This window comes from Hippichthys cyanospilos, chromosome 1 (assembly GCF_059441005.1).
Source record: "Hippichthys cyanospilos isolate Australia breed blue-spotted pipefish chromosome 1, RoL_Hcya_1.0, whole genome shotgun sequence".
Classification (NCBI taxonomy): domain Eukaryota; kingdom Metazoa; phylum Chordata; class Actinopteri; order Syngnathiformes; family Syngnathidae; genus Hippichthys; species Hippichthys cyanospilos.
Genome location: NC_142369.1, coordinates 4,803,051 through 4,820,040, shown reverse-complemented (window position 1 = coordinate 4,820,040; position 16,990 = coordinate 4,803,051). Strand labels below are relative to the sequence as shown.

General features: G+C 48.6%; 1 protein-coding gene across 8 annotated transcripts in view; it reads right to left on the bottom strand.

Moving 5' to 3' along the window:
• Positions 1-1,528: 1,528 nt before the first annotated feature.
• The window catches only part of corin (corin, serine peptidase), a 16,814-nt gene continuing 1,352 nt past the window's right edge, over positions 1,529-16,990 (bottom strand). The window contains exons 2-24 of one of the 8 annotated variants that reach the window (XM_088413636.1): positions 16,541-16,673; positions 15,818-16,045; positions 13,757-13,868; positions 13,567-13,692; positions 13,316-13,497; positions 12,393-12,506; positions 12,228-12,335; positions 11,323-11,433; positions 10,684-10,806; positions 10,545-10,616; positions 9,351-9,582; positions 8,229-8,371; positions 8,037-8,144; positions 7,840-7,953; positions 7,589-7,699; positions 7,392-7,515; positions 7,173-7,301; positions 6,378-6,427; positions 6,114-6,303; positions 5,053-5,215; positions 4,857-4,965; positions 4,028-4,161; positions 1,529-3,717 (exon numbers count right to left, since the gene is read on the bottom strand). In XM_088413636.1, the coding sequence (XP_088269762.1) occupies positions 3,532-3,717; positions 4,028-4,161; positions 4,857-4,965; positions 5,053-5,215; positions 6,114-6,303; positions 6,378-6,427; positions 7,173-7,301; positions 7,392-7,515; positions 7,589-7,699; positions 7,840-7,953; positions 8,037-8,144; positions 8,229-8,371; positions 9,351-9,582; positions 10,545-10,616; positions 10,684-10,806; positions 11,323-11,433; positions 12,228-12,335; positions 12,393-12,506; positions 13,316-13,497; positions 13,567-13,692; positions 13,757-13,868; positions 15,818-16,045; positions 16,541-16,673 (3,102 nt within the window). In that variant the 3' untranslated portion in view covers positions 1,529-3,531. Of the gene's footprint in view, positions 3,718-4,027; positions 4,162-4,856; positions 4,966-5,052; positions 5,216-6,113; positions 6,304-6,377; positions 6,428-7,172; positions 7,302-7,391; positions 7,516-7,588; positions 7,700-7,839; positions 7,954-8,036; positions 8,145-8,228; positions 8,372-9,350; positions 9,583-10,544; positions 10,807-11,322; positions 11,434-12,227; positions 12,336-12,392; positions 12,507-13,213; positions 13,498-13,566; positions 13,693-13,756; positions 13,869-15,817; positions 16,046-16,540; positions 16,674-16,990 lie in introns of those variants that run through there. The other 7 variants (XM_088413654.1, XM_088413679.1, XM_088413645.1 and 4 more) reach the window with 7 other exon arrangements.

Here is a 16,990-nt window from a genome sequence, read left to right as displayed (position 1 = left end):
CGAGGGCCACTTTGAACATTTTTTTTTAAAGCCATCTCTGCATTCGGAACCAAAACAGGAGTAAAGTATTGTAAGAAGCATGATACTTCTACTTCTAAAATTATTTTGTCCCGGAAGTAATTTTGTAATGTGAATCTTTCATGAGTAGAGCCACTTTTTACATTTATATGGCCTAATCCGTTCCAGGCCACCAAAAATGCTCCTGAACCCTTTACATCAGTGGTTTCAAACTCATGTAGTTTTTGGCAGAGGGCCAAAATGACTGCGAGGTCAAATCATTTTTAAAGTTCGTCATACACTTACGTCGTTTTAAAATCTGAGGTCAGTAAAAACTGTTCAGAAGAGAGATTAGGAACACAAAAACGGTTGTTGTTTCCCTCCCAAATGTTAGGTTCAGGTAACCTAGAACATTTAATAAACAACAAACAGAAGGGAGACAAGTAGCTTTTTCTCACGAGGAGAGCCGACATGTACCTGCACCTTCTCACATCTCCTTCCGGTCCAGCCGCAAATCTCATCCGCTCCACATTTATTCATTTGGGTTGGCCATAGTTACAAAGCCATTGCTGCCCTTAAGGGTTGGAAGAGTCAAATAGCAGCAATGCGAACAATTACTTTATGATCGTGGGGGTTGTAGGAGCGAGTCCATGATGTGATCTTCTCTAAGAACATGAAGACTGACTCCATGCTGTTCTTTCATATTATATAATCATATTATATCACGTAAAGAATAATAAAAAAAATTAAAAAATACCGTTAAACCTTTTAAATGATTCATTTAAATGTAGCAGTTGACAATATGAATGCAGTTCACTTGTTTGCCTTGAGATGGCGCTGGTGTGTTGATGAGTGCAGAGAGAGAGAGAGAGACACTTTTTAAGGACGTTTAAAATTGTATGTCTATATTTTACATTTCCAGTGATCCAGGAATCATTTAAAAGTCCACAGGAGCAGTAATATTTATTTTTTGGTTTACAGTATATCGAGCATTTAAGTTTACGTAAATCTAATTTGGTGTTATGCAACGTGCTTCCTGTGTGATTCATTCATTGCTAAAGTGCTAACAACGCGCTAACAACGCAAACCTCGGGCGCAAGTGTGTTTTCATGTGAATATGCACAACGTTATCCATAGCGAATGTCGATTTTATGTTTATGTATACTTTAGGGTCAGGCTTCGAACCAAAGACAAGCTTTTTGAATGACGGGTGTCCATCAAGGGTTAATTAAGATATCAAAGTATTTTATTTTTTGTTTTCAAACTCGGATTAAGGTTTCAAAGTAGTCCATTAAACTTGGATTTAAAGTTTTCAATCAAGGGTTAGAGTTTTAAAGCGGGGGCATTGAACATCCTGAACTTTTTAAAAACTTGGGTTTTTGGGCCATTTAAAACTAGCCGGCGGAACACAAATGTTCCCTGGCCGAAGGTTTGACACCAGTGATAAACGCAAAAACCAACACAATGACACAGACAAGCACAAAAATACACAAAATATAACCTACACAAAAATTGAGAAACGGACACAAAGTGTAAGTGTGTGAAGCTTTACTGTTGAACACAAAACATTCCACTTCCTTTACATGGCTGGTCACGACACAAAGAAACAGGAAGTGACATCATAGGAGGATTTTCCCCAACCCCAACACACACGTGCACACGTACAAAAAAGTGTAGAAAAATACTCTTGAAAAAAAAAGCGACGGCTAACGACTAGCGAGCAGGAATGTGGACGTGAAGGAATGAGCAAATACCAAGTCACAAAATTTCCCGCCATTAGCATGTTAGTCCCCTCTTTTGGCTGGCGCTAGGCTAGTTGAGCTAAACTGATGAAACACGGGAATAACTAATATGGGAGGCTGTTAACTCATTTACTACAAAGACCTATTTTCTTTTCTTTGTGAGAGTCCAGATATTCTGCCAAGTACTTTTTGGTTGTTTTTAAAAGTGTTTGGCTAACGGAGTACCTAAAAATGGCAGGTGAATTAATAATTAAATAAATAATGAATTAAGTGCTGAAGCTCTCACTGACTATAGGTACTATCAGTACGTAATTGGTTAAGTAATAAAGTAGTTGTAGAAAAGTAGTAAATGGTAAATGGTAGTAAGTCATTTGATCATTTTAAGTACCATATGTAATCAATCGGTGGCAATTCACATTTTTTTGCTGGTCACATTTTTTTGCTGAAACAGAACACAGTGATATAAGTGTAACACGAGAAAAAAAAAGACAGCTAAGGGGTTTAACCCTCAGCTATGGTACCATCATGTTTATTATCCCACATTTGAGAAATGCAGGGGACAAGAGTGAAATTAACAATCATGTCCATTGGATGACATGATCATGCTTTAAATGACACTCAATTGGTGTGTGTCCGTTCTCATTTACAACTGCCTGCCCGACAACTTTAGAAGAAGGTTTCAGTAACATTTGTCTAAATTTCATCAAGTGAACATGTTTGTCCACTGCGTGGTGGTGCTGTAAAGTGACGCGTGTCACATTGACTGCAGGCCCATTGCAGTTTGTACTATGAAGGTGCAGCAATATAGCAGATAAACATTTTATTTTGACAATCTTAATTAGCCTTTTTTTTTTGGCATTCCTGTCATGGGTCGGTCCGTCAGCAAAACAGGCTTCCGTTAGTGACGGGCTGACGGACAGTTTGTCAGTGCTGACCAAGTTCCCACCTCTGGTTATTTTTATTAAAGTAATTGTGTTGTTGTCTGTTGTGGGTTGTTATCGGGTTTTCGCTGTTCTTTTCTGTTCTGGGCTGTTTCTGTTTTTTTTTATGTGTGTGTGTGTTTTCGAGTAATGGGGTTTTCGTTTTTGCGCGTAGTTCAAGTGTTGTTCCCGTTGTGTCTGCCCTTATGTGATTGTGTCTACATGTCTGCGTTAACCAACCCCTTTGTTTTGGCCAATCAGCTCCCTGTTCCAATTGTTTCCTTTCCAGGTGTTTCTCGCAGGTTGTGTGTTTAGTTTCCAGTCTCCTTTCAGTTGGTGTCGGCACCTCCGCACCCGACAATGCCGGATGCCAACAAATCGATTCATTTGTATGCCTGAGTACTTCTCAATTACTTTTGTACCTAAATCGATTACTTCAATTTCACTTAATTACCATTTGAGCACTTCATTCATCGAGTACCAGATATTTTTAAACACTCCTGCAGCCAAATCTAGAAATGGGTACCTGGGATTGAATATCTGGACACTTAAAAAAAATATATAAAACATAAAAATAGGTCAACTAGGTTTGAATGTCCATGTGCAAGCACACGCTAGTCGAGCAGAAAAAGTACACAGATTTTCAGATGGATACAAATATCCAATAAACGATGCTCATGAATGCTAAGAGACATTCTACTACTGCGCCCTAGCTAGTACGCGGACCTCAACTCGGATATAAGACGCATTCAAAGGGGTGCTCGCATCCGTCATGTTAATGTTACAGCAGCTAGCATCAGAAGGCTAACGGTGTCAAGGATGCTGTGCCGCGTCACCTCCTCGCGAAAACAGGAAGCGCGAGGCGAGGCGTGTCAGTCGGGCAGGTACGTGCGCATGAAGATCTGCCGGCGGATCCACGGCGTGAAGTGGCTGACGTTGCTGTAGACGCCGGGTCCCAGCACTTTGCTGAAGCACACGCTGCCCCATGACGTCAAGCCAAACAGCGTCCAGCGGCCCCCCGACGACTCCTCGCACACCAGCGGACCGCCGCTGTCGCCCTGCGCACCGGAGAAACGTGACACAGGCCGCAAAACGGGGGCAGATGTTACAGAGACTAGGGCCTCCGCGGTAGATTTGGAAAACGACAACTTCGATCCGAGAATCGTATACTGCAACTTGGACATGAGACTAAAAGTCAAGAGCCTAAAAAGTTGCACTTAGCATAAAGCCTAGAAGCTCAGCTTCGAAGCTAGAAATTGAAGTTTAATACCCAGATACCTTTAGTGCTAAAACCCTGTTAGCTATATCCTCCAGGCTTGACATAGATGGTAGAACAGAGGACTTGGAAGGGAGACTGCGGTAGCTTACCATGCATGAATCGACGGTGCCGGCCTCGTAACCGGCGCAAAGCATCCTGGCGGTTATGGTCTTCATGTCAAAGTAGGACTGGCACTGGGACATAGAGATGATCCGGACCTGGCCCTCCTGCAACTTGAAGGGCACTGTGGAGGAAGGAGGCCGTCTCAAACAGGAAATAAGAGACCGGTGGATAAAACGTAGCTCGCGTGTAGGGATTTATTGGTAATTTGGCTAGTTGAAAGGTCGGCCTGCTTCCAAAACAATCCGCTGTTTGGACTTTTTCCCTCGGAGGACATGGAGTTCTCAACATGACAATCTTTCTCTTCCCCCTATCAGGTGGCCTTAAGACTGTTGGTTGGATTGGACTCTCAACTCAAGTGCACTTAGACACGCATATTCACTAACTTCAAAACACACACTCCCCCACTCTTCAACAACGTGACGTCACTACGCTGTGAGAGTGCTGGCTGCTCTCAGTCGCATCATCATAACTTGTACTCCAGGTAATCAAAATAAAAGGCTACCTACAGTACCTACTTAAACATGTTTTGATGTTTTTGTCCTCCGGTGCGTCTGGTTCAAGTGAACAGGATCATTATCAGGCTTGTGTTCAACTCGCTAATCATTTGAATCAGGTGTGTTGTAGGGCGCAAATAAACACGCAGGGTGCTGATTTGGACAGCCCCGGCCAAAAAAGTTCAATTTTTCAACCTGGAAAGCTCAACTCAAAAGCGGGAACCTGAACTTGACTAGCTAGATTTGCTAGCAAGAACCCGTGAACTGGAGCCTTGAAGCTAGGACAATAGACGTAGAGGCAGGTAACGGTGTGCATACTTACTCCTGTTGCCCATGTGACCCCATCCAGTGATGTAGCAGTAGGAGTCCGGGGCGGGGATCTGATTGGGTCCCGGCAGACACACGGGCCGCACCCATGCCGTCTCCTCCACCTGGGGTAGACCAGAAAGAACGTGATCCCGCAACGCCTCAGTGGCCGCGCCGACGCTGCCCTCACCCGCGCCGCATGGACGACTCACCTCCGAGTCCAATTCCACCACGCTGATGTCGTAGTCCACTACGGCACGGTTGTAGCGCGGGTGCACAGTGATGGCCCGTACGCCGCGCCTCTGACTGTGCACGCCCGGATGGTCCAAGTTGCTGAGACCCAGGAGGACCTTCCACAGGTGGGCCTTCTCCCGCCTACGCCGCCAAGTTGGACAGCCTAAGATCTCAACTTGTCAACTAAAACTTACAAGGTAGCTCAAAGGGCGGCCCGCGGCATTCAGCATGACTCAATGGCTACAACGTGGTTTGCTTAGTGCGGCAAATCTATAACAAGTGAAGTGATATCTGTTCATGGAAATATGTGTTTTTAGAAATGCAATGTATCAATAAAATACTGTGTTCATGAAACCGTGCTATTCTAATGAAAACGGACACGACGTGAGGTTCTGTAAAAGCAGGAATATTATTGGCCCTGGAGACATTGAGACTGGTTGTACTCCAAAATAAGCAAAAAAAAGGCTTCCTCCAACAGAGAATTACCATCCGACGGTGAACAAAAGGCCAGCCGATGGACAGAAGAAGCTGTCCATCGGGATTGATGTCTCTTTGACTTCCTACCCCTTCAAAAAAATAAAGGACTTTTGAAGACACCAACCCCACGCACACACACACACACACACACACACACACACACACACACACACACACACACACACACACACACACGCATGCAAACACCTGCATTCCTCAGTGAGACCACATCCCCCAAAAGTGTGTAAGAACCGGATGTGGGAAATGTATCTAGGTCCCTTTACTGTCTGCGGTTAAGCTTGAACAGGCTGGTCAGGGCTGTCCTTTCAACGGCAGAGTTTGAGACAGCAACCTTCATAGTAGACATTGTTTCATTGCGAGCGGTGCATCCATTCTGACGGCAAAGCACTTCTTCATTGCGAGCAGCTATATATTGTAGCGGATGTATCACCACTATTTGTACGATTACTCTGGCGGGTCACAAGTTACATTTCCGCACGGCGTGCATTGCCGTTAAAAAGAAAAAAGATTGTTCAGAAGGCCAGCGGCGGGCGTGTCTCACCCCTCGAAGCAGTGCGCCACGGTCAGGGCCCACTTGGCGCCGATGAGGACGCAGCCGCACACGTGGCCGCTCTGGCCACTCTGCAGCGAGCACTGCCAGGGCCACGCCCCCCGGCGGGCCACCCGCCCTCCCAGGATCCTCTTGCGCCTCCCTCCCGGCGCCGCCGTCATCGCCGGGCGCAGGCCGCAGTCTGCCCGTCACACATGCAGAAAGGTGAAGCGGGCGGCGGCCCCAGCCAGCGGGACTGGCGCCGCGGACTCTTACCGTCTCTGACGCAGACCAGGGCCACGCCCTTGCCCGAATGGCACGAGTGGCTGCCACGCACAAACACGCAAACGTGCGGTCACAAATCAAACATGAAGTGTCATTTTAACGTTAGCATGGTTAGCCACTATCTGTGCCGCGTGCCCACCCTCCCCAAATAACTTTTTCTTTTCAACACATTTGCTCATGCATACACTAGAACAGAGGTCCACAACCTACGGTCCGCCGCCCGGTACTGGTCCGGGGATCCAATGGTACCGGGCCGCATGGGCCGAAATAATGATGTATTGGAACTGATTCCGTTTATCCGCTGAGGTTTTTGGCGCTGCCTCTGGCCCCTAACCTAACCCTGACCTCAAGAAATCTCAAACTCAAACTTACACTAAAAAGCAGGTCTTGACCCTCAAAAAGAGTTCTGAAGCTATACCAAAATGGGCCTCACAAGTGCAAGAGGTCACCACAAAGACAATCAAACCCGGAATTTGGTCCCCACCAAGTGAAAAAAAACAAAGGAACATGCACACCAACACAGACCACCCATGGGGGTTTTCCTTCCATAGTGAGGACATCCCATTGACATAATGAACTTCCTAGTCCCTAACCTTAACTTTACCTAGCGGCTAGGTCATCTGTTTCCGCTGAGGGTTAGAGCTAGGTCCTAGCCCTAACACTTATGGTAAGCAGACTCCAATTCCAAGCCATACTTTAACAGGTGCAAGAGGTCCCCAAAAGACAGCAAAAGACAGAACGCGGTCCCCACCAAGTACCAAAACAGACAGAAAGAGAGGAACACACCTCCTCTTCTCGAGACGCCCCTGCAGAGGTGAGCCGGGACGCCCCGCCCACTGGGGGTGAACGTGCAACCAGCGCCGGCGGCCCGGAGGTCCTTCCTGCTGAGGCGCGGCTGAAACGGAGGCGGGGACCCTGCGGGGGAGGCGGGGACACGGTGATGGAGTTGGCTGCGTCCCCCGCGCGTGTGCACGTGTGCACGTGTGTGTGTGCTACTGACCTTACCCTAGTCCCAGCTGCTCACAGGTCAGTCGGCTCAGCCGTTGGTTCCACTCGTCGGCGCATACCTGGTAGCGCTCGCCCGTCCTCTGCACGATCAACGCGGAACCCGACGATGGGCTCAGGGACACTTTGTAATGAAAACACAAGACGTTCCAGTTACTGCGCACGTGTGCTCGTGGACGCGCGCGCACGTGCGTTACCGCAGTCCCACTCGTCCGAGGCGTCGCTGCAGTGCCTCTTGCCGTCGCACCACAGCGTCCTGTGCACGCACTGGTGATTGTTGCACGCCACCTCGTTATCCCCGCATGCCGCTAACGCGACAAACGCACATGTTGCCTTCAACTCGGGAAGCCCACATTTTAAAAGTCAGGGAGCGAGAAGGGCGAAGCTGAACTTGGTGTTTAAGGGTCGGCATCAAGTGATATGAAGCCACAGGCGGGACGGAACTCACAGCAGTTGAGCTCATCGGCCAGCAGGGGGCAGTCTGGGAATCCGTCGCAGATCATGTCGGCCTCGATGCACACGCCGCTGCCCGGACACTCCCACAGTGCGCGCTCAGCGCAGCCTGCCGGGCGCACGTGAGGACGCGTCAGCGCAGCCCGGTTGCCAAGGTCGCGCGGCGCGGCGCGGCGGCGGAAGCCATCTCACCGCAATGATCCTCATCGGTGCGGTCGTCGCAGTCGGCTAGACCGTCGCAGCGCTTACTGGCCAGGACGCAGCGTCCCGAGCCGCACTTGAAGTGGCTAGGGGAGCACTCTGTTGCCGCGGCGACGGCGCAAACACCAAACGGATGTGAGCGAAGCCCCGGGTCTCGCGCCCGCGTGCGCCGCCGGCACGCACCGTCCGCGTCGGCCTCGGGAAGGAGGCAAGGGGAGTCCCCGCCCGCTTCGGGAAAGCGAGCGCAGTCCGAGTCGTCGGGCCACTGCAGTCCCACGATGCCCAGCACTGACTCGCACTTCTCCTTGGCCGTGCGACACAGGGACCTGACGGCGGAGAGGCCATAATCGCCATACTCGTCGGCGTCACCGGCGTACCGTCGGCATCGTCGTCATTGTCATCATTTTTGGCGTCGTCGTCATCGCCGTCGTCCTCGTCGTCGCCCCGTCGTCATCCTCGTCGTCGTCATCGATACGGCTCGTCGTCATCGTCGTTTCCGTCTTCGTCTTAGCCGTCATCATCGCTGTTGCGGTCTTCGTCATCATCGGCGTCGTCATCATCGGCGTCGTTGTCGCCATCGTCGTTTCAGTCTTCGCCTTCGCCGTCGTCTCGTCGTCATCCTCATCGTCGTCATTATTGTTCGGCGTCGTCATCGATACGGCCCGTCGTCATCGTCGTCGTCATCGTTGTCGTCGTTTGTCGTCTTCGTTGTCGTCATCGTTGTCGTCGTTTTTGTCTTCGTCTTCGCCGTCATTGTCGTCGTTGTCGTCACCATTGTCATCGTCGCCGTCGTCGTCGTCGCCTTCGTTGTCATCGTCGTCGTCACCGTTTTTTCGTTTCCGTCTCCACTGTCATTGTCGTCATCGTCATCACCGTCGTCATCGTCATCATTGTCTCGTCGTCGTCATCGTTGTCGTCGTTTCATCTTCGTATTCGTCATTGTCGTCATCATCATCGCTGTCGTCATCATCGTCGTCTTCGTCATCATCGTCATCATCAGCGTCTACGTTGTCGTCGTCATCGTTGTCTCGCCGTCGTCATTGTTGTCGTCGTTTGCATCTTCGTCTTCGCCGTCATCGTCGTCGTCACTGTCGTCATCATCATCGTCGTCGTCGTCGTCGTCATCATCATTGTCGTCTACAGTGTCGTCCTCATCGTCGTCGTCATCGTTGTCGTCGTTTCCGTCTTCATCGTCATCATCATTGTCGTCATCGTCCTCGTCCTCGTCCTCGTCGTCATCGCGCTGGTTGTTGTCATCATCGCCATCACGCCGACTCAAGGCATCGCCAGGGGGCGGGCTCTCACTTGCAGGGCGGCACGGCGGCACGGCTGATGGGGTCGCACTTGGGGACCAGCAGCGTGCAGGCGTAGAACATGAGGTATTGGTAGCAGCCCGTCTGAACCAGCGCCGGGAAGAGCGAGGCCTCCCACGACACGGAGGTCTCGCGCTGCGACACGTGACCCAGCAGGTTGGGGAAGCGCGTGTGCTTGTAGGGCAGGTTCATGCACAGCTCCAAGCTGATTGGCTCGCACTCGGCTGACGGAGGCGGAGCATGGCAGTCAAGCATTCCATCCAAGGTGTTCGTTTATGATACATTTGACTTTTTTCAGAGTTTGGAGCATGGAGTGTCGAAAAATGGCTGGTACTAAATGAGGTCAATGCTAAAGTAATGGATTACTTTAACCACTCGTGTAATCGATTACTCAATGTAATCGATATTTTAGGCAATTCAGCATTCATAATTACATTAGACATTCAAGTAATTGATTACTCCCAGGTAATCAATCACTTAAATGTTTAGAGTGATTGCCTCAAGTAATTTAGTACTTTGAATAAATGTATTGAGGCAATTCACTATTAACGAATCACTTCATACATTCAAGTAAATGATTACACAAAGTATTCGATTACTTTCAGAACTTGATTCAAGTAACCAGTCACTTCATGCATTCGAGAAATTGATTACTTAATGTAATCAATTATTGGAGACACAGGTGTTAAACTCGAGACCTAAGGGCCAGATCCGGCCCGCCACATCATTTTACATGGCACGCAAAATGCTAAGAACGACTTCAAAATTCTGGCTAAAGATTTTCAAGTTGTCTTCGTCCCGTTCGTGAGTTGCCGTTATAAGGATGAATGAGAAAATTGTGGGAAATGCATGATAAAACATTGCTTTTCAATATGCCCAAAGTGGACAATATTTCCAATTATGACTGGCAGTAAATGAGCCCGACATGGGCTAAATTTGAAACCTATACCGTGTACCCCTCTCTCCACCTCCCGTTTGCAAGCATTTAGAAAAGGCAGCAGCATGGCATATTGAAAGTCGACATGTTTTCACAATGCAACATTTTAGTCCTCCGTGTGTTATTTTGGTATAATTTTCCTTTGATCCATCAAAAACATCGAAAAGCCAAAATTGGGTCCAAATTTCCCCCAGGATTTAAACACGCATACGTCTTTTTTTTCTGCGAGTGCATTTGTGTGAGTCTTACTGCAGTTGTGGCGCCGCGCGTCACAGGAAGCAGGCGGGCAGCCGGGTTGGGCAGGGGAGCAGGTAGCGTGCGCTGCAACACACACACGTAGAGTGACGCGCACACGCTCAAAGGTGGCGTGCGGGCAGGCGCGTCTCACGCTGGCGCCGCGTGCACAGCTCCTCGTCGCTGCCGTCTTTGCAGTCGTCCTCGCCGTCGCAGCGGAAGGCCGGAGGGATGCACTGGCCGTTGGCGCACTCCCACAGGCCCTGGCTCCGACACGCTGCCAACGCAAACTTCTTGTTAGCATTCGTTATTGGCTAGCTTCGCACTGGGGGTCTTTTTTTTGTGTGTCTGGTTGTTTACATTTCAAAATAAAAAATTGCAAAACTATTGATTCATGGGTTATTTTGAGCGTGTACGTTTACTTAAGTTTAGTTTGGGGTCATGCCAAGTGTTTACTGCGTGATGTCACTGCTAAACGACGTGCTAACAACACGACCGTCAGACGCGATAGCCCAAGTTGGGATGTTACAAATGCGTTTTTATGTAAATATGTACAATGTCAGCCTAGCTAATGCCAATTTGATGTTTGTTAGTTCTGCGGCGTAAATTGTCAGTGGAAAGTGCAAATGAAACGAGGAAAGAAAGTATAAGCGCACAGTAAACATCGGTGCGAAAAAAAACCCCCACCCATTGTCCAATTGTGTAATAGTGTCCTATTGAGACCTATGGTCTCATTAGTGGGCACGGGTACCACTGTAAAATGAACTCGCAGGCGGTCGCCACGGCAACTCACAGCAATTGAGCTCATCGCTCTTGTCGGCGCAGTCGTGGTCGCCGTCGCATAGCCAGTCCCGGGAGATGCAACGGCCGTCGCCGCAGCGATGCTCCCGCGCCGCCTCGCACACTGAAAGCACATTTTGCCAGACGTAAAAACCTGATGCTCCTTACCAGTTTCGAATTTGAAGAGCGAAACACCCCTTAAGCCACAGGTGTCAAACTGAGGGCCCGGGGGCCTGATCTGGCCCACCGCAGCATTTTAAAAAGCTAATTATGACTTCAAATCAAGGGAAATAACAAATGTTTTTTGTTATCTACATTTGAATAGTTTCTACTTAATTCTCAAGTCTTTCTGCCAGCAGAGGTCGCTAGCTGTTACAGAAGCCCCAGAATTACACCGTTTTCCAAGAATTTGCCCTAAATGGCCCACAAAAAGCATCATTTGGGCATTACAAAAACCGCGCCTACATTATCCTAAAGCTCCAAGCCTGATGAGCTATTGAAAGCTTCCGTTTTGCGTTCGGTTCGCGTCGAATTTGGCCATTCGTTAAATTGCGAATGACACGCGGATCCACTGACTTTGCCTGGTAGCTTGGCGTGATATCATCTTCATTTGCATATTCAGATCCACAAATTCAAAGGATCAGATCCACGATTCCAAAGGAGAGATTCATGAAAGTTGTGAAGTTGTGTGTGGCAACACTGCCTCCAATGGTCACAGTTATCACTACAGTGCTCAATTAGCTTAATATTAGATAAGCACTACTCAAGGGTGTTAGCAACCCTCCGTAAAAAAAGATGATCATTTTCTTATTCATCTAAGACGACGATTCTCGTTCATGGTACTGAAAAAGTTGTCCCATCCTGCACGGCCGCGTATCGGGGTCCCAAAAACGCTACGGGCAACGGACGCGTCCTCACCGCATTGGAGCTCATCGCTGAGGTCCCCGCAGTCGTCGTAGCCATCGCAGCGCAGGTGCGGCGGCAGACAGCGGCCCGTCGAGCAGCGGAACTGCCCGTCTGGACACACTATAGCGCGGCGTGATGCGGCGTGGCCTCGGCGAGCGAGCGTCTCGCCTCGCTCACCGCAGTGCGCCTCGTCGCTCCAGTCGTCGCAGTCGTTGTGGCCGTTGCACAGCAGCTTGTGAGGGACGCAGATGCCGGTGGCGCACAGGAAGTCCTCCTTCCCGCCGCACGACGCTGTCGGCCAATCGCAGGGGAGCGTGTGACAAGAACAGAAAATATGCTTAATTCACAGGTGTCAAATTCAAGGCTCATGGACCACGGTTCATGAGATTTTGTTCGTGGACCGGTTATCTGAATTACTCAATAATGCCTGAAGAGGGAGACAAAACCACAAAATCACGAGCCAGAATTTTGAATAATTATTCGAAAACCCCTGAAGGGCGATAAAAAAACAACACAAACACTATCTGGAATTTAAAACAACTATTCAAAAACGCCTGAAGAGGGAGACAAAATAACGCAAACACTCGTTGGAATTTAGAACAATTATTCAAAAACGCCTGAAGAGGGAGACAAAACAACACAAACACTACCCTGAATTGAGATGAATTAATCAAAATGTTTCTATTCTCAAAACTTAGGTAAGTGTGTGAGGAACACAATGAAAATTTTGGACTTGACGGTCATTGCAGCCCTCTGACAGAAAGTAGAACTACAATGTGGCCCACCATAAAAATGACTTTGACAGCCCTGTTAGAAAGTAATCAATTACTTTAATGCTTAATTCATTTAGTACCTGTCAATTTTAGAACTTAGAGTAGCCAATCACATGAAAAACTGGGGTTAGAAAGAAAACGACAAAACGAAAACAATCGGTAAACGTATGTCTGGAATTGAATGAAATAAATGGTGAGCCAATCACAGGGCAGCGGATGACCTACAAGCAAAATGGGACCGCACAATGTCTTGTCCAGTCGCGTCCTGTCCCGCCCTGCCCTATTTGCGACCCTCGCCTGAAAAAAAAAAACAGAGTTGAGACTCACAGGGTTTGCCCACGGCTTGTCGGGGAGCGTAGCAGGCGGGGGTCGCGCCGGACGTTGAGGCGGGCCGGCTGAACTGCGAGCAACGCAGGAAGTCGGGCCAGGAAGCGTTGAACATCTGCAGTACGGGCTCGCAACCTTCCCGAGCCGCCTCGCAGAAGGACGCGCATGGCAGCGCCACCCACCTGCGGGCCACAGGCGGAGACCGAATTTGGAGGTGCGGCGGGCGGAGCCTCCGCGGGGCGGCCGGTTACCTGCGCCGGGCGCGGCCATCCTGGTCTCCGCCGCCGTCGTCATGGAAACACTGCGGCAGGGCCAGGGAGCAGCCGAACAACATGATGTGCTTGTAGCAGGACAGTCGGCTCAGGTAGCTGAAGAACCTGACGCGCACGCCGCGTCACTCCTCCGGAAGGCGCGCCCCCGCCCGCCTCCGCCCACCCTCACCTGAGCAACATGTCCACCTCCGAGCTCTTCACCACGGCGGCGCCGGATGACAGCCATGTTTGGTTGTACGGCAACATGTGACACTGAGGTTCCGCCAGTGGCTGACAAGCACCTGTGCACATTTTACACGAGGGAAATATGGACCCGATTCCCACTTTTTAGACAGGTCCTTGACCGTTAGCGCAGTGCTTCTCAATTAGATTTTGCCACCCCCCCCCCTCCCCCCACGTGACGCACTGACTATAAATAAGATTGCTGTCTTTAAAATTTGGATACCCAAAGCATACCTAACATAACAACTGTTCAATTTTTTACGGCGTTTATACGAGTTACAGATTCGTCTAAAAGTGAAAAAAATAACCAAGTGCATCGGAGTGGTTTTAAATGATTAAAATATTAAAAAACAAAATTCTTATTCTATTGCAATGACACCTCACATGACAAAAGCAAAGTCTTTTCATCTGCGTCCCCTCTGGCATCACTTCACACCCCCCTGGGGGGGGGGCCACCCACTATTTGTCAAGCACTGCTTTAGCAGAATGCATAGATAGCGGAGTGGCGCCCAACAATCACCAGTGCGTGCATGGGATGTTTTGGTGCGACGACAAGAGGCATTGCAGCGACACCTCTGAAGAGTGGGACTGCAATAACGCGCGCACGTACACGTGCGCAGAGGAATTTTTTACCCATTCTTAAATAATACTTTGCGCGCATCATCTATATTCTTCATTTCTGATTGAAAAGTTTGACTGACTTATCTGATTGTCTTGTTGAAATTCCCTTTAGCGCAGCTCCATCTAATGGATGCATAACGCAAGCCCAGCCACTACTGTAGCTTCTATTCTATGCGCATTATAATGCGCTGCACTCGATACAGTGGTACCTCTATATATTGTACTTATGCCTCTTGTTACGAAAAACGCAGGTTTCACAACGCCTCGGCGTAAAAATATTGTCTCTAGTAAGCAGAGAAAATCCCAGATACAAAAGGCAACATTATTGGCATTTACAGTAATATGAGATATAAAATTGACGTTAGCTACAGCTAACGTTGTACAGTCACATCGAAATACATATTTAACACAGCACTTTGGGCTGTCGTGTCTGATGATAGAGTTGTTAGCACGTCGTTAGCACTTTAGCAATGACATCACACAGGAAGCACTTGGCATGACCCCCAACTAAGCTCAAACTTACATGCTCAAAATAATCCAAATAATCAATATTATTGCTCATGTGGACTTGTAAATAATTCCTACAAACTAAACCTAAAAAGATGGCTTTCTCTGCACCCATCACTAACACACCAGGACCATTTCAAGGCAAACAAGCGAACTGCATTCATATTGTCAACTACTACAGTTAATATGATTAATTTAAAGGGTTTAGAAGCGTTTCTTTTTTTTTTTCGTTTTTCCTTACAGGATATGTTTGGATGATTATACACTAATGTAGTTCTGCCATGTGTTTGTTACCATTTTGATGCATTTTATCATTTATTAATATTATTCATTGAAAGGGCAAAACCCTTGGAACGCATTGGGCTTTTTACATGTAAAAATCGTCTCAACTTATAAAAGATTCATGTGACGAAATGACTTTCGGAACCAATTGATTTCGTAAGTAGAGGTACCACACAAACTAAGTGTTTACATGAGGAAAATTCTCGTCCATGGCACTGAGAGAGTTAAACGAGAAAACCTAGACTCGAGAAGGGCGAATCTAATATTTAACTCAAATTGGAAGCTCCAATTTTAAGTCGGCTCGGGAGGCTCAAAAAAAGCCGAGAAGCTCGAAGCGGAGCGAAGAAAAGTCAATCGTTTCAGTGCTTTCATTCAATGGGCTTTGCGTGCGCGGTGTGTGCTCATGGACCACTAGGGGGCAGTGAAAAACCATACACTGCAAACAGATTTGGCAGTGGAAGAAAGGGAAGCCGCAGTTATGCTATCAGCTCTTCGCAGAGGATCAAGGATATATGCCTGCCTGTTTTGTTGGATTGTCCGTCTACATGTGTTGCTGCAGCATGACCGATGAAACGTCAACACAAACACGCACGCCGACCTGCATCCGGCGCAGTCGTGGCGCCCGTCAGCCAGGCGGAGCTCAGCGAGGAGACGGAGGTCAGCATATCCGCGGGCGTGGTGAACGGCGGCGCGGGCGGGACCTGAGATGACGCCTGCGTCGGGGGGGAGGGGCTTGTGCTGTTCCCACGGAAACCGGGCTCCCTGTCGGCCACGGGCTCGGGAGATGGGAGGGGCCCGGAGCCCGCCGCTCGCCCACCAATCACACCTGAGGAGCCGACACAAAACCTTTCACAACTTGGCGCTCGATTGGATGGCTCGAAACACGCAGGCGTGCGCGTCTATGAATAGTGTGGGAGGATCTGGTTACCATGGCGACCCCACTTACACGTCTCGCTCGCTCGCGCGCTCTCACATGTCGGCTAATAATAACAATCATCCGGGAAAGAAAGGGGGCTGCCGGAGCCCGGGCACACTTTCCGCCTTTCAAAGTCGTTTCAAGGTCGGACGCCGCTAAAGCAAAGGCTTGAAACGCGGCTTGAAAGAAAACAAGGAACCGGACCGCGGAGCCGAAAAGGTGGCAAGATGTTTTAGGACTCTTGCAAATATTTGACATTCCTCCACGCTTAATTCGACTCAGGATTGGCCCGCAACCCCTGGTTGTCATGACGACCCCTCACACACGCACTCTTTGTGTGCAAGCAACATGTCACAGGGACCTACAGAGGCGTGTGTGTGTGTGTGTGTACGTGTGTGCAAATACCGGCGAGGGCCAGCACGAGCAAGACGGCGCCCAGCAGGACGGCCACGGGGAGGAGGACGCAAAACAGGCGGAGGCGGCCGGACGTCCGCGTCTTGCGAGGACTCGGCTCCTCGCCCATCACGCTTTCGCTCACCTGCCGGAGTGCCGCAAAAAAAACAACACATGCGTCAACACAACAACACGAAACTAAGATCTATGTAATACTATATTATTATATAATGATATTTTAATATATATAACATTATTTCATTATTGTAATACATTATTATTATTATATCATCATCATAGTTAAAATCATTTGCATTTTTAATAGTATTATAATGTCATATTTTCTTATTTACCCAAGCCATTTTGCAGTGAAATAAAAAAATACAGAATAAATTGAAAAAATGTCATTAATAGACAAACGAATAAAATAATAACAGAACCAAACACACAGAAGTAAGACAT